The sequence below is a fragment of the Dermacentor variabilis genome, chromosome 11 (assembly GCF_050947875.1).
Source record: "Dermacentor variabilis isolate Ectoservices chromosome 11, ASM5094787v1, whole genome shotgun sequence".
Lineage (NCBI taxonomy): Eukaryota > Metazoa > Arthropoda > Arachnida > Ixodida > Ixodidae > Dermacentor > Dermacentor variabilis.
Window position 1 is genome coordinate 45839026 of NC_134578.1, and position 25262 is coordinate 45864287.

At 43.5% G+C, this 25262-nt stretch overlaps 1 protein-coding gene across 1 annotated transcript in view; it reads left to right on the plus strand.

Annotated features, from left to right (window-relative positions):
• The window catches only part of LOC142563776 (TNF receptor-associated factor 5-like), a 40655-nt gene extending 16106 nt beyond the window's left edge, over positions 1-24549 (plus strand). Inside the window, exons 2-12 of the mRNA XM_075674387.1 lie at positions 1570-1846; positions 2360-2464; positions 3907-4065; positions 4892-4966; positions 6645-6719; positions 9609-9701; positions 12238-12300; positions 15032-15085; positions 16484-16546; positions 18548-18619; positions 21224-24549. Coding sequence (XP_075530502.1) covers positions 1616-1846; positions 2360-2464; positions 3907-4065; positions 4892-4966; positions 6645-6719; positions 9609-9701; positions 12238-12300; positions 15032-15085; positions 16484-16546; positions 18548-18619; positions 21224-21400 — 1167 coding nt within the window. The 5' untranslated portion in view covers positions 1570-1615 and the 3' untranslated portion in view covers positions 21401-24549. The remainder of the gene's footprint in view (positions 1-1569; positions 1847-2359; positions 2465-3906; positions 4066-4891; positions 4967-6644; positions 6720-9608; positions 9702-12237; positions 12301-15031; positions 15086-16483; positions 16547-18547; positions 18620-21223) is intronic.
• The last annotated feature ends 713 nt before the right edge of the window (positions 24550-25262 follow it).

Here is a 25262-nt window from a genome sequence, read left to right on the forward strand (position 1 = left end):
CACTTCGGACGCTGATGCCAGGGAATCAACGATGGACGATTTTCTAGTTTTTCACCGGCCCCCTCGCTTGCGAGCGCCTTCAGCGCCTTTCCGCAGCCCCAGCAACAATGAGCGTTGCGCTTCGTAGAGTACACAGACCCGAGCATCGTGGCATTGAGTTACCATGATCTTGTTAACAAGGTGCTCGGAAGTAACAGCATAGCACTTCTCTCAAGTGGGCACAGGGAGCGAGTTTTCAGTATCGCTGCCAGGTGCACTCACAATAAAACGTGGGAATGCTGCCGGGGACATTATAAAAAAAATCTTACTCAAGATAAAGTACATGTGAAGGGCTTTAGAGAAGGCATTAAAAGTGCCTGGTCAGCTCGTTCTGTTTGTGTAGGGAGGAAAGTAAGGTTAATCAGTTACTTTTTAGTAGTTTAATTAATTAATTATTTAATTATTTAATTTACAGTACCCTCAGAGTAAGTATACATTACAGAGGGGAGAGGCTACATAAAGGAGGTAAAAATGATATACAGAAAAGGCACAGTATAAGTAACAATGAAAAAATTATGCTAGCTCACTAATTTACACATAAACAAAATATAATAGTGGTAGTTCACTATAGAAATCTCTTGATACACTTTTCAATACACAAGTTAGCAATGATAGGTCAATACATACCTAGTTAAGTTGCAAATATAGTAAAGTAATAAAAGTCACATGATATATTGAACGCAATTGTTTATTTACTTTTGTGGGACAATAATCGGTAACTGCAGTCGATAGAATTTCTGAAGAAAATAATTGTAGTTGCTTACTTTATTTCTGTACTAGACGTTTTGTCTGTCGGTCTCTTCGGTTCTAGCGGTTTTCCTTTCACGCATGGTTGTGTCACGTGGTATGGGCTCCTGGGTGTGTGCCAACTTGGGTCACTGGATATGTGCCACTGACATGCATGCAGATCCTGCAGACACTAGCATTACAGCTTCGTGTAGTTAGTTTCGCAGCAAAATTCATGCCTGTGGGGAAAGTACCGGGTGCACAGCGGAAAGGAAATTTGCGTAAGACTGATGTCTATTAGAACCGTGGGACATTATAAACACTAAGGGACGTAACCTATAGAGTAAATTCCAAGTTCTCTAAGGTTTCAGCCTAAAAAGGATTCAGACGTGTCTTCAGTTTTAGCGATTCTTGTGCACTCTTTAGTCGTTTGAAGAGAGGGTTTTGCACATTGATGAGTATTTTGCTTGTGGGACAATTAACATAAATCCTAAAGCGTGTATATTCTAGCGCTCTAGTGTTACACCCAAACGAATAACAAGAGTGAATGCTGCGTCTTCAGTTCTCGTAATTCTTGCGCAGTGTCAAGAGGCCCGAAGAGAGGGTTCTCTACGTTGACAATCGTCGTCGCAAGACAAAGCCCAGAGGGCGTGATTTTTTTGAGAGCGTACACCGTAAAACCGTGCGCTGTTCCAAACTGTGCTTGTTGGTGTCTTTAGCTGTGGCCATTATTGTCGTGTACAGTGTGTCGCGGGCTGACGTGAAGGTGCACGATTAGCTAACGACAAGACGTGGTGCTCGCAGTGGAGGAGGAGGCGCGGAGTAGGAGGAGGAGAAGGAGGAGGCGGGTATGTCGCAGACGGTGCTCCGGGGGTTCCCGGGCCTGCCGTGCGAGGTACGGCTCGAGTTCCAGCTGCCGCTGCCGCGCAACCTGGCGTGCACGTTGTGTCGCGCCGTGTGCCCAGTCATCTACCGCGCCGGCTGCTGCCACGCCTTCTGCGAGCGATGCAAGCAGGAGCTCATGCGCTCCAGGCCAGTGCTCCTGTGCCCCGTCGACGGAAACGAGACCTGGACCGAGAAGGTACGCCTCCCGAGGCGCTAGTCACCCTCGGTGCACGTGTGGTGCATCTGCCGCAGAAGAGGCACCCTAAGTGAGAGAGAAACACTTGCGATATTACCCTCCTATTCATTTAAATTATATATAAAATAGTATACAGATAAGACGTGATGCAGTAATTCAATAATGAATTCAGCCTGCATGCGCGATCGCTAATAAATGTGCTAATGCGGGCAAGTGAAACGCGACTGATTTAGCGTAACCTAAACGCGCTCTTTAGCTCCTGTTTTCGCACTTTCTTCTGGGGTCAGCATGTTTTCCGCTTCTGCGTTTAACTTGGGCATCGTTTGCGGCTGGATAAGCAGCAGTGCGAAATCTAGTTCTCCAATGATTGCTGGTAGGAGGGGTTCTATATTATGATGCGCCATTCTCGTTTCATTTGACCGCGATAGTACACTACCTAGGAGAGGTAGATAACAAGACTGTAAAAACGAAACCATTCGTGCAACACAATTTCTCTATTCTTACGTGGTGCAGATTGTTCCGGATGACACTGTGTGGAATTCGCTGAAGGACTTCACGGTGCTGTGCTCGCAGAGCCTCCACGGCTGCAGGTTCAGCGATACTGTTGCTGCATTCAAGGTAGGCCACTCGCACATATATATCATTGCGATACGAAATATATGCACACTCCAGGCACATTTCTGCCGTCGCCGTGAGGTTCCGTATAATGTCCAAGGGCGACGAAATCTCCGGCGCGCGCCGTCTGCTGTATGTGCGAGTGACAGCGTGAGGGAGAGCCGGCTATCGCGGCTCAGTCTCGCGCATTCAATCAAGAAAAGCGGGGAGGAAGCGCGCCGTCTTCCGCCGCGCGCAAAGCAGCGGGGGAAGGGTAAGGAGGGGGTCGTTCTACTACGGGCGGCCCAGGTGGTTCCCGAGACCTCTCCTTCCCCCGCCCACCCCCCGCCTCTGTATCTTCAAAGCCATCTGCGACAGGAACAAAGCCCGCCGCGCGCTGTGTTTTCGCGGCTTAGTTGGCGTTGGATGCAAGACGCAGCACGAAGGTCAATTCGCTCGCTGCCGGGGCCGCGCTTCTTGATTGCAGCGTTTTGACAGCGAGTTTCCGCGGTCATCGAGCGAGATGCGTTCTTGTTTGCTTGTGCGCGCGTGACACCATGCTTATTAATTTAGCCAGTATGCTTATGTTTACATTATACGGCCGATAAATCTGCTATCTTTAATTTGTATAGCTAGCTGTTGTCTAATTTGCTATCTCTATCAATGCATCTTTCTGGCGAAAATGCGACCTTATTTATAGAAACAAGTTAACCAACATTAAAACTATTGCGAACAATATTTGTTCATCATAAAGTTGCAAAAATTATTGATGACGCGATCTGGGTAGCCAATCGGATAGCTCGCCCAACTGACGACAATTGGGCTAACTATGTGAATTGGGAGATAGCGTCGAGCAATCCGCCTTGCCGTTGAGGCCGTGAAGACTCACCGTCCTCAACGCGCGGGGACTGCTTCGTCCTCCCCCCCTACCTGAGTGTAGGTAAACAGGCGCGCACCCCATCTCGGTGGAGTAGTAGTGTTTTCAATCAATCAATCAATCAATCAATCAATCAATCAATCAATCAATCAATCAATCAATCAATCAATCAATCAATCAATCAATCAATCAATCAATGGGAGGGAGCTGCTATAACCCCAGAGGCGCGGCGCCGCTGCGATCGGTAGCGATGCGCATTTTTATTACCGCATAGCAAATTTCACGCCTTACATGGAGCGCTCAAATGTGTCCCCTAATGATCAGAAAGGCATACCTTAGCAACCCATTACATTTGTATCAAGTTGCCAGAATCGTTCCAGAGTCCGTTTAAGTGTAAGTATGCCTAATTCTCGAAAACAATCATTATATATTGATGTAAATGCCATTGAAGTGTGTCGGTCGTCCTTTACTGGCTTCCTGTGGCTTGCTGGAAAGTGTTCTTGACTCATATTGGCCGGATAATTATGTTTGTGCGTGCCTCTTGCATATAAAAGTGGGTGCGATGATGACAATGTCCTGTGTCGTGCAGAACCACATCCGCGACTGCCCCTACATGAAGAAGCGGTGCCCTTTGTGCGAGGAGGACGTGCTGTCCAAGGACCTGTTCAGCCACCTGGGTAGCGTGTGCGCCAAGAGGCCGCTCGCATGCGACCACTGTGGCCTCAACTTCCACAAGGAGCTGCTCAATGTGCGTTTGCCGTGTTTATGTCGCCTTTTCCTATCCTCAATATGTTCCTTCGGTTCGGCTTAAGTATTGCCATCATTATATTGTAAGGGCATGGTTCAAACCAGCCGGTGCCGGCCTTGACCACGAAGAGAAAACAATACATATTTAAATGATGATTTGAGGTCTATTTTGGGAAGTGGCGCAGAGAAAGGCAGCTGAGTATGACTTACTATTGAAGCTTCACATGCGAAGTTTCATAGTGAGTCAAATGACGCTTTGATGTTAGCCTGTGGTCGGACCTAGTCTTCTGGCAATGTTACCTCCTTAGCCGGTACATTTGCCGGAATTTCTTGAGTCCTTGGACATTCCATCCTCGAGCATGTGTAGCATTTCAATTGTGGATATGATTGCGCGCTACCGGGCTTATTGCGTTGCTCTGGCCACTGCCACAAGACGTTGATGTAGACTCTTACGGCGTAGTCTGCTCTCTCCTTGGTTAATACATATATTCTTTCGTTATCCTGGCGGTCCGCCTGATATGCTACTCCAGGTGCTGGGTGATAATTATGATCTATACAGTGATAAACACTCAACAGCACACACGCACACACGCACACACGCACACACGCACACACACGCGCGCACACACACACACACACACACACACACGCGCGCGCGCACGCGCGCGCACACACACACACACACACACACACACACACACACACACGCACACGCACACGCACACGCACACGCACACACACACACACACACACACACACACACACACACACACATATCGCGTTCTTGTCAATAATTTCAGCCATATAATGTGTTTTTTTATGACCAGGACCACAAGGCGAACTGTCCAGAAAAGCTCGTGATCTGCGAGTATTGTGGTGCCGATGGCTTGCTGCTGGGAGAGGTAGGTTACTCTGTTATGGAGTGTGTTTTTGAAACATTCAAAGATAGGTCGTAGATTGAAATATTTGCTGAAGATCATCAAGAAGTGCTTGGTGTGCCTTGAAGAAATAACAGACATATGCTTTCTTTTTTTAGCATTGCATATTTTGGCGTTGTCTTAAAGGCTATGGGTACCACGTGTGGAAGCGCCGTTTACACTGGTGCAGATAGCTTATCACACAGTTCTTGGTTATGAAAAGCTCAACTTTGACTTTTCAGCTAGCTTAAATTCCACTAAGTCACACAAGAAGTTGTGAGAATGCGCAGAGGAACCAAACATTTTCGCCACACTTACCTCACACCTTAACCAGTTTACCTTTAACACCACTGCATAGTGGAACAGGTAAAGGTTGTCAAGTTCTCAAAATGTCTTGGTACCAGTGCGATGCTTAAAAAAGTATTTGTGCACATTAAAAAAAGTTAACGGCATTCCTCGCACCAGCAAAACAATGTGACTTCTGCAGAACCTAAAGTCTTGAAAACATGAAGATGAGTTGGCTATATGCAGATGCAAACGTGTGCATGTTTGTGAAGATACCGTACAGAAAAATGCTTCATGTGCAAAATCATGCATAACTCACCAATCTCGGCAGAAGTTCCGTGCAAATATTTAAAACCAGTACCAATCTTTAAAACCTGTACAAATGAACACTATTTTTGAAACTGCTACTTTATGAGGCGATATTTTGTATGAATGTGTGGTTACTGTGTTGATTGCTGACAGCGTTTTCTTTTCTGGCCGACATATTTAAATTTGGCATCAGGTACAGGCAGGTTGCAGTTATCGTGCTTTATTCTGCGATCCTTTGTCAAGTGTACATTGATATGTTAATTGCGTGATACTGTTAGAGGGAGAATGCGCTTAAAGCTGTTAGAGTTGCAGCAGATAAAGAGTGATTCACTGTTGAGAGCGGCCATGTGAAGAATACTGCTGTAACTATGGCGATGTTCATGACCATCTTAACCGTGTTCTTGTCACCGTGAGCAAATGATTGACGTCTAATAATAATAATAATATTTGGGGTTTTACGTGCCAAAACCACTTTCTGATTATGAGGCACGCCGTAGTGGAGGACTCCGGAAATTTTGACCACCTGGGGTTCTTTAACGTGCGCCTAAATCTAAGCACACGGGTGTTTTCACATTTCGCCCCCATCGAAATGCGGCCGCCGTGGCCGGGATTCGATCCCGCGACAATGATTGACCTCTGTCAGCACCTTGTTTTACTAGTTTTCTTAAAGAAATGGAGTCCTGGGGTAGAATTCAGAAAGCTGTTTGTTCGCCAAAACTTTTTGTCTTTGGCCAACTACTATCATAAACGCTGTGTTCGCCGTCATGATTGGCCGCCTCTATTCTTGTGAACTGTGCTATTTTGAGGACTGTCCATTGTATACAGGGCTTGATGCACTCATTGTAGAAACTATGAATAGGTTAGATTTCTTTTTTACTTTAGGGAAAGGGTGAGATGGGCAAAATATACTTGAGCATTAGTAACAACTTTTTTTAGCGCACAAAATATGTCACAATGAATTACCAACCTGCCCAAGCATACGCTCTTTAAGCATAAGTTTTTTATATATTTATGAATCAATATAATCTGAACTTTTCTTGCATGTTTTGTTTGGACATCGCCATTCTAGTTGCCAATGCATTATGAAGAGTGTGACCTGAAACCATGGTGTTGCACGATGAAGGACTACGGATGCACGTTCGAGGTAAGAAATATTGAAAAATTTTTTTCGCATGAAACTACTGTTTCGTGGGTGACAAAAAAACTTTCTTTTGTTGGGGTTGAAGCACCAACACACATGCATACAAGTTTCAGAAAAGGGAAGCCATGAGATTGTGTGTCTCTTTGCAGTTTACACGCACGTCATTGAGTCGATGTCGTGCATAAAAAGATAAATACGGATATATTAGTTTTGAGTTAAACTAAGAATTTGAATTCATTTTTGTTTTAAGTACCTCAGAGTTGAACAAATGTACTCGATTTCTTTCTATTTGACATATAATGACACTATCTGACTCTCATTTGGAAACTGCAGAATCAAATCACTTTAATTATAAGGGCAAAGCTGCTAGCTAACACGTGAAATGCAAAAAAAAGAGAATGTTTAATGGTTATTTGGGTGATTTGGGCCACTAAAATAATTATACATTGGAAGAGGAAGGGGTAAAACAGTGCGAAGGACATAACGAAAGCAGAGGCGACGTACACAGCGCAGTATACGCCAAGTCCGTTTTCGTCATATCCTTCGCACTATTTTTACCCCTTTCGGCATGAAAAAACCAGCCCAATTCAGCACCCTTCTACAATGAAAGAGGATTGATAGGAGTGCAGTGCAATTATTCATCTGTTTTACGCCGTGTTGCATGATTAACCAATGGTATTGTAGCCATAAAATAGCTTATTCAATCAGCACTCATGCCATACTCATAAGTTTGATCTAAACGGATATTTAAACCCACTTCCTTCACGTCTAATGGACTGGAATAAGCGCGATGGCTTTCATTAAGTAAATAACCATGAAAATATTTTAAACGGACCTAATAATAACAGATATATAAAGAGTGCCACGTTTACTTCTATTATTACCCCGCAACCTAAAGCTTCCTCTCAGTTGGGGCGACGCCTATAGAAGTTTCCTGCCTATTGCTCTTTCTTTCAATGTTAGCGTTTGAGAAGGGTGCCCAAGAGCACTAACAGAGCGGAGTGGTGACAAACCGAGCGGGATGACATTAACAACACCTGCTCCACTTTTGATAGAAGAGAGAAGGGCCACATGTTTATCGGTCCGCGAGCTTTTACTCGGGAGTAGTACATGCTCGTGAACAATCACCCATTGTCTCGCGCTTACGGGCTGTCGCACTGGCTATGACGTGATTGACGGTGGCAAAAGAAAGTGGGCTCCAAAAGTCACAGGAGAGAGTGAGAAATGTGCCGTGCGAGATTGTGGGGCGCCCCGCGACATGCGACGGAATCATACTTGGCTCGCATGTTCACGGCACCATTGCCCCCAGATTGCGAACGCTTCTTAACTCGTTCAAAAATTGTGCAGATTCCCACAAACTGTGGGAATCGATGTTATGCGATGCACTGTGTGCTACCCAGCCTTTGTCTGGGTTTCCGCGAGCCGTTACCGGCTGAACAAACGTGGTTATGTAAATTGTGTAGTTTGTGGGTCGCGAGCGTATGTGGGTGTGAGGAGAGTAGCATGACGGCGACAGCGTCGAAGGTGATCGTACGGCATCAAAGGCGCGATATCTAGGCCGACCGTTCAACGCGAGCTTACGACATGGTGATTTTTTTTTTGGGGGGGGGGTTACAACAGCTTCGCAGTTGAAGAAAACTTTGTACTGTCCCGGAGATCGAGCTCGGGACCAATGTCTTTCCGGGGCGGACGCTCTATCATCTGAGCCGACAATAGCAGATTATTTTCGACAACTCGAAGCATAGGAATACTGAAAATGGCAAATTATTCCCGCGGAAGCTCGCAAGGTGGAGGAAATTTCACGAAAGGAAAGATTGTCTCTCCGGACTAGGAAGAATTTTTCTTCCACTTCGAAGCTCTCTTTCTGAGAAACAACCGCACGGGCTTCCTTTGTTGCTTCAATGTAGAGCGGGTGGATGCCAATTTTCTCTTTCATGAACGTTGCGATGAGATTAAAGTTGTGAGCTCTGTGATTGATAAAAAACAGGCCTTGCAAGACGTTATATGTCGCATGGATGAACTTACACACAACTGCTCAACTCACCTTTAGTTATTTGTATAACAATAAATTAACCACTTCACTAAAGTTTCGCTGCCACATATGCAACATGAGCGTCGGACCTGCGTAATTTTTTATAACAGTCTGTTTAATTTTCTATTCCCTTTGGCTTTCGTCACTGGCCAATACTTTTTCTCACAAAGCAGTTCCACCGTCACTGCTGGGATCAGGCGCTCGGCGCAGCGATTGCTAAGAACAGAAAACCAAATCAGTTCAGAATTACGTACACTGCTCCCGGTATCGGCGATCGCTTGGCTTATCGGCTAGCGACTTATCGGCTGCTAGCATCGAGTTCGATACAGCGTCCGTCACAGAGCACCAGAGCAAAGAAATGTTTGTTTAGCATACAAGCGTCCGCTCGCACTGAGCGACGATCGTCGTACAAGATCAGATGCCTGCAGCGTTCACTGCAAGTACACTACGACACCTGTTACGCCCCTTGAGCGCTGACGACGACGGTGAAGATGTAATAGCGTTCACAGCTGCATTGGAGTAAGGAGTGAAAACAATATTCTGCGGTGCTTGGGGGAGGTGCAGCGAGCTTTTGCATCGGCTTACCTAGTAGTAAGTAACAGCACAATCCAAATTTTCTGGCGGTCAATATGGGCTGTGGGGACGTACAACCGTTATAAGAAATAATGAATATAACGAAGTAGCCCCCCCCCCCCCCTTCCCGGACTTCGTTATATGGAGGGCTTACGGTATTGCATAAACTGGGAATAAAATGTGTTGTCGCAGTGCATGCGGCGTTATCTCACATTTCTGTCCACAATTGTCGCCGGGAGTCCTTTTCGTGTCTAAGCTCTTGTCACTGTGCTTGTGAATTTTCACAGGGCCCCAGAAAAAGTCTATTGGAGCACCTGACTTTTGAGGATCATATCCACATCATCGTGACCCACTTTAAGGAGCTTTCTGTCGTTAATAAGGTGGGTTTATAATTGATTTTTTTATCTTTTAAGCTTCATTCCTCGCCTGTAAACAATCGCTAGAGACGAAGCCATTGCTGTACATAACCACACAGTGGCATTATGCGTCCCAGCCTACAGGCCAGTCTTTAGTCTGGCCATGAGGTTAGCGTTGCTTTACACGAAACAAAAGCAAGAAAGAACGATGGTAGTAGTAGCAACTTAACCTATTTTGTGACCAAAACGCAGAGCGGAAAGGCCGTGGACATCGTAACTATTTCATTATTTAGTGGATACTTCAACTCTTGTACAGCCTTGGAATATATACAGCGTAACACAATAGAGAAAGGGGAGAAAGGATGTCATAATAAAAGTAGTTGTAAAGGAAATAATACAGGACATAAGTAAAAATAAAGGGGAATAAAGTAACGTCTAGAAGCTACGAGAGCTACGACTTTTGGCTAACACAGTCACAAAAGTGTAATGGAATGACATCTGTAAGACGTTTCCAAAGAAATAAAAAGCCCAGAACGATGCGATGGGTGTCGTCTACTTCCCGGGCACATCGGTTCCCCCAGAGATGGGCTCATGGCTTAACGAAAGCCCAAAGTTCAGTTTGGTCTGCAACTGCTTGCCACTGTGCGCCGGATTGAGGAAAAGACCCATACAAATGAGAACGAGAGGCTTATCTGAAAGAGTGGACTGCTTGACGAAGCGGGATACAAGGTGTTCTGCACCGAGAGAGATAATATTGTAGCCCATTGTAGAGTACTTCACGAGCATCCGGCGTAGCTTGGTGCAGTTCGACAAGGAAAGCGGCTTCGTTGTCTTCACCAAATGTCTGCGTGAAGAAAAAGCCGTTCAAACTATTGAGAATAATTCCAGGCTGGTAGAAGTGTTGCCAAAAGAGCAAAGGCACAAACGATCAAACTTTTGAAGGAGCTAAACCTCGATGGGGAGACCAAAAGCGTGGTAGATTGTAAAGAAGCTGTTCTTCGTCTCTTCTTTGCTGCGAAGACCTATAAGCCATACGGCTATTGTGACAAAGGCGGCTCGTCGCAAAAGATAGTGAGCGGTTTCCTGCAGAGTGCTTTGAAGAGCCTGGTGACCGCATGGTGCTCAGCGTCTTTGAGCAGACTACTCGACCACATACATAGACCGCAGGTCTATGTATGTGGTCGAGTCTGTATGTGGTCAGAAAACGCTCCTTCCTCTTGAATCTTGCCACTAAAAACTTGTGAAGAGAGGTATTGTTTCCTTGTGCATCACGAATGATTTAAAGGAAAGTTGAGCCCATTCCATGCAGTTCAGTTTCCATGAGCAAGTACCCAAGGTAATGTATGAAGATTAACCAGCCCCTTTGTTTATGGCCGTGGCTGAAACCGCATTTGACAAGACGAAAAAAAGCAGGTATAGAGTGTATAACGCAGCCGCTGCCCTACAAGCATTCCACGCAACGGTGATGCCGTACATGCATGACATTTCTCAGAGCCTTAAGAAAGTCGCCGCAAGGAATGGAGGGATACTTGTACTATCTGCGCCGGAAAAGGAAAAGGAAAACGGGCCCTAGCAGTATCTGTAGCAAGAAGAACGCCAACATGTACACAAAAGGCGCGGTGTCGGTCACGTACTGAATACCTTTGTCGTGTGACCGAGTCTGCATATATCACAACCGACCGATGTATATGTGACAGACTGCGCGAACACCGCTATATCATCTCCACAAGCACAAGCACCTTTGCATTGCAAGCACCGCGTTGGCACGCCAGGTTTCAATTCAGCAGGTATTATTAGGAAAGAAAATAATAAGAATGAACGGGAAATTTGCGAAGCGTTTGAAATCGAGAAGCAGGGCCAAAGTTCGTGCGTCAGTGATGCTTCAGTAGTCTTCACATATAAAGAGGCAGCGTTTTTACATGCATGCATACATACATACATACATACATACATACATACATACATACATACATACATACATACATACATACATACATACATACATACATACATACATACATACATACGTGCATACATACATACATACATACATACATACATACATACATACATACATACATACATACATACATACATACATACATAGGTAAGTACGTACATCGGAGCAGTCCATGTATGTGTGCAAGGTCCAGCGCCCCTCCTCCTTTGATTACAGGGGGACTTCAGATTGTCCATAGCATTTACACAACGTCGTAAGCACGAGATAATCCATCTCGATAGATGAAATATGCCACTTTCTTCTGGACATTGTTGATTGCAACTTTTCACTATAGCAGAAATTCTGCAAATTTTAGATATTCTCAGAAATATATCAATGAACTATAATAAAATGTAGTCTCTCAGCATTTACCTCATCTTTTAGAAAAAGTGAACGCCGTCAGAGGTATTACATATTTGATGTACTGAGATGCCATTTGTCATTGTAAGCACAAACACAAGGCTTTTGAGCATCACGTTTAGTAATATTAATAATTAAGTCAGTGTCAGTTAAAGAGCTACACTGGTGCTTTATTATGCTTATTTTTTTACATTTCTACAGGAACAGCAAGACGAGATTGGACATCTAAATGTGCAGCTTGATGCACTCACGAAAGCCGTGAAGGTAAGCATTTGCCTAACGTAGTCACTTATGTGTCTTTAGCGGATTTGACTGAGGAAGTTTCACGGAACAGACATCAACTTTTGATTGCCTTAAAATGATCGCACAGAACAAATGCATAAATTTATCGTATTTATAGGCGAAGTTAAATAGCGGGAGCAATGCGAGCCAGAAATGTGACAAAGTACATATTGCCTCCAAGGAAGGTGCGATATCTGTTACCTCGTACGCAAGGAAATAGAGAATCTCAGAAACTCGCAATTCATATCTACACCATGTCATCAATGTCAATCACTTTTGCTTGACTGCATATGTCATTAGTGTCATTAGCTTTTGTTTGATGACCATAACTGCGCTCACACATTTGCAAACTTTCTTCTTTGCCGTGGTAGGTAGCTGCTTTGAGTGCGATTTGCATTCTTTGCCTAGATTAGGCACTTTGAATCTATCTATCTATCTATCTATCTATCTATCTATCTATCTATCTATCTATCTATCTATCTATCTATCTATCTATCTATCTATCTATCTATCTATCTATCTGTCTATCTGTCTGTCTGTCTGTCTGTCTGTCTGTCTGTCTGTCTGTCTGTCTGTCTGTCTGTCTGTCTGTCTGTTAGCTTGTTTGTTTGTTTGTTTGTTTGTCCAATCGTCCGTCCGTCCGTCCGTCCGTCCGTCCGTCCGTCCGTCCGTCCGTCCGTCCGTCCGTCCGTCTACTGAATACAACGCAGCGACTCAAGTTTTCTATTACGTTGGATCACTACGTATGTGCTCATATCGAGGTCGTTCCATTGTCGTCATTTGACTCCAGACATGCTGTCGTCGTCAAGCCGTCGCCGTCAAGCTGTCGCGCCATCTTCACCATTTTAGGAACGTCGCCCCGATGTTGTCATGCCGTCATCGTCGTCATGGCGCTTTCGTCGCTCCATTGACATCGTTACTTCTTCGCCCTTTCTTTGAATTATGCTGTAGTTATTCAATCATAATTAAGCCGGCGTTGTCAAGCATTCGTTGTCATACCGCACGTCGTGGTGGTCCCATCGTTGTCATTCCAGCTTCTTCATCAAATTCTCGTCATACTATTGTTGTCATGCCGTCGTCGTCGCGCCATCGTTGTCATACACTTGTCGCATTCTATCCTCGTCAAGCCGCCGTCATCATACAACCTTCGTCGTTCCGTTGACGTCATTTCTTTTTCGTCATTCCGTCGTCGTCATTACGTCGTTGTCATGCCGTTGCGGTCATGGCCGACCCAGGCGGGCGTGTGTCATGATAATGCAGGTTCATCTTCGATGATGCGTATGTCGCACATAGCCGAAGCAATACAAATCTCGGACGGACCACTGCAGATTTTAAATATATGCATACAACCAAACGCCTCCTCTACGAACGCTTCCACAGCGAGATGGCCTTTATAATGAAGGATTGAGATGAAGTACCCGCTGAATTTCTGTCTGTCAAATGTATTGTCAATGTCTCTACAATAGAGACAACCACTAGATTTGCCTGTAGAAGGAAGGAATTTGGAATTATCGATGGCTGATTAGTTGCTTTACAATGAACGCCACATAACGGTGCCCCCACTGAACTCCAAAATGTAACCAAGGTGCGCTAGCGCTAACGGAATCACTAGCAACGCACTTGAAAGAAACTGCCGATGTCAGAAGTAGTTTGGCTTCAGTGCTTCAGGAATGGCTCAACTCGTACACTACTTGTTCACGCCAATCAGTAGCTAGCACGGGTGACGCAGTTTCAAAGGTCGTTACGTTATGTAGTCGCAAGTGACGTCCGACGACGTGGTATGATGAAAAATACGAGAGTGTCAACAAAGGCACCAGCGGTGAAGGTCCCGTAAACGAAGGAAGGATTTCGAAGGCAAGGGGGCCGATAGCCGCACTCGATGATTTGCAGCTTTACTTGGCGGACCATACGCGCCTGACTGCGGAGCTAGCTCTAAACCTTGATGCATTATGGTTGACAGCAGTCGCACATTCTGCCGGGCAAACTGTGCACATGTACAAAAACAGTGACCTAATTCATTAAGTCTCCCTTGAATTCATGCTCAATGAATGTTATTTTTTTTGTTGAACGCGCTTGGACTTTTCTAGTGAGAGCAGTAAGGCTCGCAACCTTTACAACGAAGTGATTGGTATAACGGGTAATTTTGGAGGCTGCTATGAAGACACTTTGTTATAAAGGCGCTTGACTGTATTCAGAAATATTGTGTCCCTACGCTGCTTGAGTGCTAATCGCATTGACATTGACAGTATTCTTGAGATGGGTTCTGCCGGAGTGTTTATTATAGTTGCACCTTGTTACAACAACGTTGCATCCAATTAAAGAAATGGCTTCGTTATATTAAATATCTGCAATAAGCATGTACATTTGTTACACGGTGGTATTAGCGAAAAACCTTTTAAATACTTCCGTGCATCGAATAATTCTTCTTTATGTTCATGTTCGTTATATTTAGGTGTGACTTATTTTGAGTGGGAATGGTAATGGTTTAGGCCGAAATTTGTCGCTTTTAGGTATGCTGATGGGTTGCTAGTAACTCATGGATGTAGCCAAATTTTTTTCGAGTGGGATTACTTTAAGGAGTGTCTCATGTACTGTTCAAATAAGAAGATTTTTTTTTTATAATACACATATGCACTGCATCCATGAAGTATTTTATTTCAAATCATGCATAAATTCAGCCACTGCAAAAATTTCTTATCATTTTATATTTCAGGAAGGGAATCGGAGAGTGTCCACAACGCTTCAAACCATAAGCAGAGCACTGCATGTGAGTGTTTCTATCTCAAACTGCTCTACTGCTGCAGTGTCGAGTGAGAAACAAACACAGTTCATATGCGATGTATGAGAACTGTAGTTGATGGCAAAAAAAGGAGATGGATTTATAGCGCAGCGCATTCCATTTGGACCCTCTATATGATTTTCAAACCCCTTAATATATACTCGTAAGAGTCACTAGAAGGTGAGGCAAATATATCTGTGTGATTATTTATTACTGTTACTATCCCAAAATACCAGACACATATTGAGGTCATAGCATGTCGGCTCAATCCGCGATACCGTTCACACTTAACAGGAACGCCTAGCTAATAATAAAGCAAATAAAACTGGATCACTTCTACTTCATATTAGAAAAAGCAATGCCCTACACGTTGCATTAGGGTAGCACCACTGTGTGTTTCCTTTAAAAGTGCAGCGTATTGTGCATACATGGGTTGAAAAGTAACTATCTGTACGCTACACATCTGTATAATGATGAAAACTATAAAATATTGACGTATAACATGCTAACTTAGGTTGGTTACATGCCTGAAGAAAACGAGTAACAGCGCTGAACGACGTGACGTGACTGAGGCATAAAAATTGTGTTGGCCATTTTAAATAAAATAAAATATTATAATTAAAGTAACAAACTGCGCCCTGCCCGCTGACGAACTCAGTGCTTCGTCTGTCTCAGTCACATCCCGTTGTTCCGCACTTTTACTCGTTTTCTAATAGCGTATGTGCGGTACAGGTCACGCTTAGTGTGCATAAATATTCAGGGAAAATAATCGCACGCATGCATTAAAAGCTCAAACGTTAAAGAACTCTATAACACTCTACATACATTTCGATACATAGACAATGTCACAAGCAAACAAATACGTAAAGAAAGAAATACAATAAATTTGGTTCATTAGAACAAAGTGTGAATCGCAATGAATATGCACGATAAAAATCCTCTCTAATCAAGTATTATTTTTTGTAGCAATGTAAAAAAGTATGGTTGTGACTCTTGGCTAGTTTGCAGAATATAGATACGTGTAGTGTCGCGATGCGGAACAGGACGTACAGGCAAGAGACGATGAGGAAGAAGTTGTTGTTGGTGGGGCTCTTCGGTCGCCTTGTTTTAGTGCCAGCTCGTGCCTTCAGCATTCGCGTTGCATAAACAACATTCGTGCTTGTCTCCGCTTCGCAACAATATTATTGTAGTACCTAGCACAGCGATTTAAATTCAATAATTTAATGTTTTGTTGCCAGTATTATTATCAGTAGCATCGCTGATGTTAGGTTAAAGGGTCGGAAACTTGTGGAAACTTGTATTTCTGAACAACTCGGGTAGAATATGTTGGTGTTTTTTTACATGAATAATTGTGACCTGAATGCGCGACTTACTGGGAAATTGCAGGCACAGCAAGAAGAAAACCGCAAGCTAAAGGCAAAGCTGGACGACCTGTCAAGGATGATAGAGGTAAAGAACCTCAATCTTGAAGTGTCAAAAGTTAATTACGCAAACTTACATATAGCTTTCTCATGAGTACATTAAAATAAATAATAGCTGCTACATTATTGAAAACACAAAACTGGAGCCTTTTGTAAACTTTGAGGAATTTCAGTTTGCGATTGTACTTATCCCTCGTTACAGTGTTTAGTCAAAGAAAAGAAGTGTCATCCGCCAAAGAGAAGCTGGGAAACTTACAGTGGTTTCTTCAAAAGAAAGCTTCGCAGTTGTGCAAAATATCATGCTGGTCTGGGTGATTGAACGCAGGACCAACACCTTCCCGGCGCAGTTGCTCGATCATTTCTGTTAATAGTTATGGCAGATATCAGCGCAAGGCCGCAAATTCATAAGCCGAAGAACAGAAACACTGAATATATAACAAATCATTTCTATTGAAGTACGCGAAAGAAGTTTCATGATACGGAAGCTGTTTCTGTTTAATAAAACAGTTTTAATCTTCCAGATTTCTCCAGAACTAATTCTTTGTTTACTATATGTATGCTAAATCAGAGCAAGGCCACTACTATCGTGGCAGCGTTATTTTATAAGGTCCTGTAGCAGCACTGTGGCTTGAGTAGCCAGCCGCATTTGAAACTTCTTAGGCCTGCAACGCCTCCAGAATTTCTACAGTGTCAAAGTGGGCTGGTGTTGGCACACATCGCAAGTTTACGTTCCTACTTAAACGAAAGCCATGACGCGCTGCTAGTTTATTGTTAGCAGAGGGAATACTGATCGAATTTATGTTCTGCGACAGGTCAAGGAGGTAGGAGAAGCTCCTTCTACAAAAATGTGCCTTTCTGTCCTTCCGCTCTCCCAGGCAATAGTTTCCTGACAGAGGTCGTCACAAAGGGGCAACACGCTGCTGGCTAAGCAACAGCAAACACGCAGCAGTTACACACTCGAGCCGGAGAAGGCAAGATAGGCCAATTCGAGGACGAAAACGACAGCAGCTCGTGGTGCAAACAACTTAGAGAAACTGTGAACAGGGATTAAGAGAGGAAATGTGCCCTTTATGCAGCGTCGCGAAAAACTATTTTCACTCAGTAAAGAGATTTACCACAAAATCTTCTGATTATTCACTACAAAGGTACAATGTAGAAAGAAACAGCGAGAAGGCTCACCAGGAAATTATTTTACAGACAATTGTGGCATTTCTGTTATCAGCACACTCAGCATAGCATGGCTATCAAAGAGGGAAGGTGGGGAACTGAACAGGAAAGGGAAGAAAGGAAGACAATCAGATAAGGTGATTCTTCGGTGCGTCTGTACACATTATTCTTGTGGGGTACTCGCCAGTGCATTCCTGACCTGTAATTCCACGTGCGCTTAGAGGCTTGATGTCAGTAAAGTCATTAAACATTTTCATACTATATTTTACTTAACAACTAAATACTAAACATTCATCGATTGTAACTGCGCAGTGACCTTTCGTTTCACCGGTATAATCGACCACGATTTTATTTTACATTCTAATGTATTATTGATGCTCTGCACGCATTGAGGACACTGTACTTTACAGTCAAAAGAATGATTGAAGAATTTATTGTTATGCTGAACCAGTCTCAAAAAGCATGATGCTACGGGGAAAAACGAAGCAGGGCAGTAGATGCGATGGGACAAAACTTAACACGTGTCTCAATTTTTATAGCGGTCTTTTTATTTTTAATCAACATTACAATGAAAATATATAGCTGAAAACGTAGATGAAAGAAAATGCCATGCAGCTGTATCAAAAGGGAGACCGGTTCGGTGAGTGTAAATAATTCTTTTGATGTTATTTATAAGAAAAACGCGTGCATACTCCTAAACAGTAAAGTGTACTCATAAAACAGGAAAGCTTACATGAATTGCTCACGTGCCAGAAGTTGAAGCACCTACCGATAACCCTTTGCAACTGGGTCATCGTGGGATGAAAAGCTTACTTCACTCGCAGCATAACCTTAGTGGACACATTGTACTCTTGGTTTGCAGCAAAAGACGATCCACCCGATACCAAGTTCAAAGATGGACGGTACTACGACGACACACCATAGGATTCCTGGGGTGAGATACCTCTGAGTAACTCAACGCTTGTTCACTGCTGTGATAATGTGCAGGATTGGCACGAATAAAACTTAACAACAACTGAAACAGAATTTTGACTATGAGACTGACACGTCTGCGCAGCGCCACTATTAAAACGAATGAGGACTATAAGTGTTATGCAGATATTCTTCTCGAACTAAAATTAAAGCTTTCACATCCTAAATCATCTGTACAATGTTGAGTAGTAGTCATCTTTGATGATTGATACAAGCAAGGCAGCTTACTGAAGTTTCACTACTTGAGCCATGAGAAAGTTTAATTCAACGCTGTGGAAGCGATCTGCAAGGTGTGGGACTTATTGACGTGCTGTTTGAAATGGTCCTTGATTATTGCATTATTTACAAGCTGTGCAATTAAAGGCTAGATAAAGAATGTTGTCACAGCAGCATTGAGTTTGTCATCCGCCTGTGCAGCAATGTGAAATTTGCGCTACATGCGAATTTATTGGCCATGCACAGGTGACTTATGGAATCACGGCAATATCGTGCAGCTGAGTTGTTGAGTTTTATTTGAATATTGTTACAAACGTAAGTACGCGTCATTTGTCAAGAATGCGATGTCCAATATGTGTAGTATGCTGCACCTAACCGCATTGCCGGGTTTTGTTATGCTGGTCTCCTGATTTAGGCTCTAGAAAGACAGTGGCTTTATCAGGCTGGCGAGGCGAATGTTTTCTTTACGTGGTGTGGGTGGTTCTGGTACGAATAAAACTTTAATCAATTGTGTCATTTTTGGGAAGAACCGACTGGTGGGCTGGGTAGCCTATGACAGATGATTGTCCTGAAAAATAATCAATCTTGTGACGGTGGTTTTGTTACGCCGTTCCTTCCTGCTATTCCTGTTGTACGATGATATACGGGGTGTGTTTTTAATCGTGAACTGAACTCTAATCAGTCACCCATGATACGTAGCACAATCTTACTACCTGAACTAGATTAATCTCAGAGCTAGACATTATTTGCACAACAAAATAGAAGTGAATATTTGACTAGTTAACTCTTTCTCACTAATTAACTTTAAAAATAATTATGCTGCGCCACATTTTGCAAATTATGAATTGTAAGCGATGGCGTTTAATGTCATAGCCACTTTGAACAAATTGTGAGGAATGACACCAGTTTCGAGATATGCGTTCCCAAATGGTGATGAAATGCCTTGGTGTTCCAATAACTTTTGAGCTTGGAAGCATACAAAAACTTTTTGTTTAAAAAATGAAACAGTTCACGTTTACGGCAAGTTCAACAGCGGATATCCCCAAGCTGGCACTAGTTTCAAAATTTGTTCCAAGTAGATGCGCCTTGTGAAATCACTCGCTTCAATTGAGGTGAATCAATGTGCGCTAGAATAAGTTGAAAGACTAATTAGGTAAATTTTGTTAATTAGTCAGTTATGCTTATTAGTTTCCAGTGTAAATAATGTACACATCTTCACGTATTCCATATCAATAAGCAGGTTTCTGGTAAACGCCACAGGGGATCCTTAAAAATGATGTTAGCGTTTAATTGAAATACTCTATTTGTAGTGACTACGTGACAACTAATAAGTTGTTTGTATAGCTGTGTCTTAGTCTCCGATGTCGTCCTTCGTGCCCATTTGCACTATAACTCAGGTTATGCGATACATGTGACGGATTTCTTTGTTGAAGTTCACTGTGAAATAATTGCCTAATCGCGCAGGATTTGGCACTCTTGGCGTCCTTTGTGATATTGGTTTATTGCAAGCAATGCTAATGAAATAAATGCCTAATATCATATGATTTGGCGCTTTTGGTGGCCTTTCTTGATCTGGGTTTATTACAAGCAAAGCCGATGATGTGTAATAAACATGTGATTTTGATGGTCAAAAACTGGGTTTACTGTAGATGAACATGGCCAGTCTGTAGACCATGCCATCTAAATACATGCCGCAACAAGAGAGGGTGTTCATTCACAGATACCGTGCTTGGCACAGCACACGACCACTTGCGTTACATTCTTGACAGGCATGCTTACGTAGCTGCGTTAATACAGCGTGCTTATTATGGGCTAGCACTTGGCACTTTGCAGGCGAAACATAACGTGTCGCTGGCGATGGGCTGTGCCAACGAGCGGGCACTCTGTGGTGAAACCATGTTGTCGAATTCCTCAATAAATCCAGTGCTAAGGTGCTTTGACGTATACATTTTACACTCCAATTTGGATCCACCCTAAATTACACAATTTACAGTAACTGTCAGTGATCTGCGATGCTACCAGCCGCAGTTCTCTCATTTGAAAACCTGTAGAAGGTATACTTAGAGGAAAGCGTTGCAGGTTGGGCCCCATGGCAGCTCGCTCAGTGCCTTTCGGTTTTTCTCAACAGTTGGTGTAATGTGCAAACTTTTCTTCATTTTATCAAAAACTATTTACAAATACATCAGGGCTGTATCATCTTTGAGTCGTTGTTCTGCTGTAACGTTAAGTATTTCAATTAGTCAATTTGTCCTGAAAATGCCCAATAATCGCGCTTTCCGAAGCTTCTTGATTCCGCAATGAAATATTCAACCGCGCACTTCTTTTTTTCTGTTTCTTGTGGTCGGGACAGGACGGAACTATCGAGAGGGTTACGTACCCTCGCTTCGTAGAGGCTGGGCTTGTCTCGCGTCCTGTCAGCGCCCGGGGCACCTCGTCTTCTTCAGCGGCGGCCACAGCAGGCATTCCGACCGTGAGCATGATGGTCCCGTCATCCGCCAGAGTCGGTCGGCAACACCAGAGCACCTGACAGACGCCCGGTGGTGGAGCGCAGGCCTCGCAGGCACACCAGCAGCAACACCTCCACCACCATCACCATCACCAGCACGGCCTACACCAACACCACCAACACCAACATCCGTCTCAGGGTGGTGCAGGACCTTCGGGAATTTGATACGCGGAGAAGGCCACTCGCGTCCCTTCTTCAGCCCACGATGCTCATGCAAACGAAAGACGGGGGACAGGAGACGAGCAGTGAATCGAACTATGTGCGTGCGTGTGTGTCGTTGTCGTCGTTGCCTCTTTGTGGTTCTGGCGCCTCCGAAAGCGGGGCTCTTCGAGTTGAGCAGGTGACATGGTTAGCGTGGTCTCACTACGAGGGGTGCCACCCTCCCATGGTGGTAGTGTTCAATGATTGTTTGCCCGAGCTGTGCGTTGAAGTTTGTTACTTTAGTCGTTTTCACAATCTCTGCCGCGAACCCTTGGGTTTAACAGCCGGGATTTTCCGAGCTGATAGTGGTAAAGCTGGGGCTCCTACAAACAAAAAAAATTGTTTTGACGCATAGAAATCTCCCCAACTAGTGAGCTTCACAAGCATTGAGGTTGGGCTAATCTGTAAAGTTCCATGGCGCCTCATAGCATGGGTAGGCCCTAAGACATAAAGAAATAAAGACAGCCGCTGCTTATAAATTTCATTGGGTAGTAGGTGATGCGTGTTGAGACCAAAAGCACTTTGCTTTTACTTGATTTTGCTTACTTGATGTTTTTCATGCTATTGACAGCTTTTGAGCAGATGGGATTGCTTTCTGTCCTCTTTAAGGCGAGGATACCATAATGACATTCGGTACGTGGACAAATGCGCCTTCAACGGGATTGTATACATGGTCATGCTTGACCTTTTTTATACGAAAAGCTAATCACCGCTTCCAACTAGCATGGAAGAAGTCTAAATCGTGAACGAAATTGAACAAACTCAGACAAAAGTCCTTGTGATATACAGGAGTCAGTCTATTTAAATTGGTAGTGCAGGCTTTTTATCCTTATTTTTTATTGCGAGCTCAAGGTGACAACTCATCACTTATTGACTACATAGCACACACATAAACTTTGCGACAGTGTGTCTTGCTATGGCAAAGGTATTTTTGTTTTTCTGAAGAATATGAGCGGGCCATATAGAGAGCAGGTTTATATTTCCACGAGTGACGTTTGGGTGGGGCATCACTATTCCTTTGGAAATCGAGGCCCTAAACAAACAAGGACCTGCAGATATATCGTTGTTAGCTGTGCACAGGAACTGCAGAGGAATGTGGGGAAAGTATTTTACAGAAATAATTGACAGCCTAATATTAGTAACTGTCTGTGCACATTTGGAAGCATACTTTGGTGCTCTTTTGTCTATTAATTTTGTTTTCCTATAAAAGCAGGACAGTTGAAACCACAGCAAAGCTATTTCACAAAAATGATGTCCCTGCACTGTGTGCACTCGCAAAGGCTCGACTGATGTTCATGCGAAAAAAAACAAGGCTTCATTTTGTGCATTGATTTAATGACGTCAACTATTGAATGCTAGTTCATTCATAAAACAATCATCTAGGGAGCTCCTAAAAGTAATGTGAGGATTTGTTTTGTTGTGGCAAAAATTGTCTGCCAGATTGGATTAGGGTTGGTTTTGGCGGGCTTGTAGCAAGGGCTAGTGGCGGTTCAGATAATGCTATTGAGATACTGATTATGTAGTCTCAAGCTCTAAGCTGTTGTTTCAGTACAGCACATCGTTTCGCTAGAGTTACCTTAATCATCAAGCAGGACATGGTGTTGTTTGCTTTGGTTTGCTATTTATTTGTGCCCAAACACTGCCTCAAAATGCAATGAAACTGCCCTTGCTCGCTGATGCTTACAAGTGCTTGCGTAATGGTAAACCTGTTACAAAAGCAGTTACATCTGAAAGTAGCTACAGTACGTCCGCACAACATGCTAATTCAGTAGTAGTTATGCTGGCTGACTTTAAGCATATGTGTTTAGAAAATCTCATTTTTTCATGCTTATGCTACATGCAAAGCTTGTTTCTTTAAGCAAAAAAAAATATGCTTAAAACTCTATTTGCGCAGTTAGACAGATTAAAATTTTTATTTCTGAGATGTGCTTTTATTCCAATTTTACAAATACGTCAAATAGTACTCGTACTCTCAGTTTAACTTATGCCCCTTTTGATCACATGCGCTTGAAGACTTTTGGTTGGGTTGTTGCCATTTTCAAATTAAATACACAGTAATCCTATAATATAAAAATCGCCTCTTTTGGAAAATGTTCGAAAGTAGCTTTTGACAAAGTCGTCACTGGTCGAGTAAATATACTGCCATAAACTATGCTGGATGCAAACATCTTGATTTTTTGCTGTACATTATTAATATTTCAGTCCTTTATAGTTGGGACAATTATGTGAATCTACATTCTTTTAAATGTGTGATAATGTCAGCTGCTCTCTTTGCTATTCTATACTTCTCCATCTTGAGTGTACAACAGAATTCCTACTGAAGTTACCGCTTTGTAAACACCCTTATAACTGCTCGACGCTGGAACAAGTTCGATGGCAACTGAAGAGACGGCATGCTATTTTTCTTCTATACTGGCTTCAGTGGCAAGTCTATGGGTGCGGTTCGCTCCTCGCACCGGGGGTGTGTGCAAAGTTGCTCAAACGGACGCCGAGAGACTTGTGTGCGTTCAAACAGTGTGCTCCTGTCTGAAAAGAGATGTGTTCGTGCCACACGGTGGCTGGTCGTCGGATTTCACGGGTTCATGCAGCTGAGCCCGACGTGTTGAGAAGCGATGTTTTGGACTCAAGATCGAGTTGGAAACAGCACAGATACAGTGGCAGAACTTTTTTTCTTGGCGAACGTTGAGTCCCCAGTATGACCAGGCTGATTGGTTGTGTTTGTGTTCACTGCTTTGTGCGCCCCCTGTGCTTCAATATTTAGCGAAGCATCCTGCCTATGTACGACCCTGAGCAAAAGTACTCGCATATGGACGAGGGAACTCTTGATAAAGTCGATTTTGTTCTCCGCCTTTCAGTGGAACTTGAAATTGAGGACTACAGTGGAAACTTGACATTCCAAACTTTCCAATGCACTCGTAAATTTCACTTTGTGCATCTGAATTACGAATAAATTCCGTGTTTTTGCCGTGCCTGTGGTCCGTATGCTTTTGCTCACGGGTCACATTAGGTGTTGAGAAGCCTCCCTTTGCATTGCCGTTAGCTTTGTAATGCCAGTGAGATATTGCAAAAGAAAGAGAAGTTCAATAGAAACACCAGCAAAATTTTTGGAATATTATACTATCAATTGGTATACAATTGCAATCTTGCTCATAACTCCTGCTCTCCCGTAAGGAACTAATCCGAAAGGCGTGTCTTTGCTTGCTTATGACGGTCCTTGTCAGGGATGTCAGGGACAAAACAAAAATTTACTTGTGTTTGTTCAACGCTCCCACTGGCACTGCAACAATTACCATAATCTGTTACCATTACCATAATATTTACCATAAGCCATGGCTAAAAAGGCTTTGTGTGGCCACCAAGAAGCTCGAGTGACCTGAACACAGCAACCGGCTGGTCATAAAACGCTGCCAAGAAAACCTCTGCTGCCTTTGGCGACGCGGTATCTCGTGTGAAAAGTTCTGGACCTTTGCAGTTTCTTTCTTCAAATTCTGTTTTCCTCTTCTTGTTTTCAACGAGCTAAAACTGCCACAGAAGAACGTGCAGCGATGAACTCTCGGTGAAGTTAGGGGGAAGAAGACACACAAGCCATACAACCATGACAAAGCTCAAGTATGTCGTTGTCTTATTATATACAGTATTTATGAGGTAGGAATAGTTGTACAGATGATAACAAAACCTATGG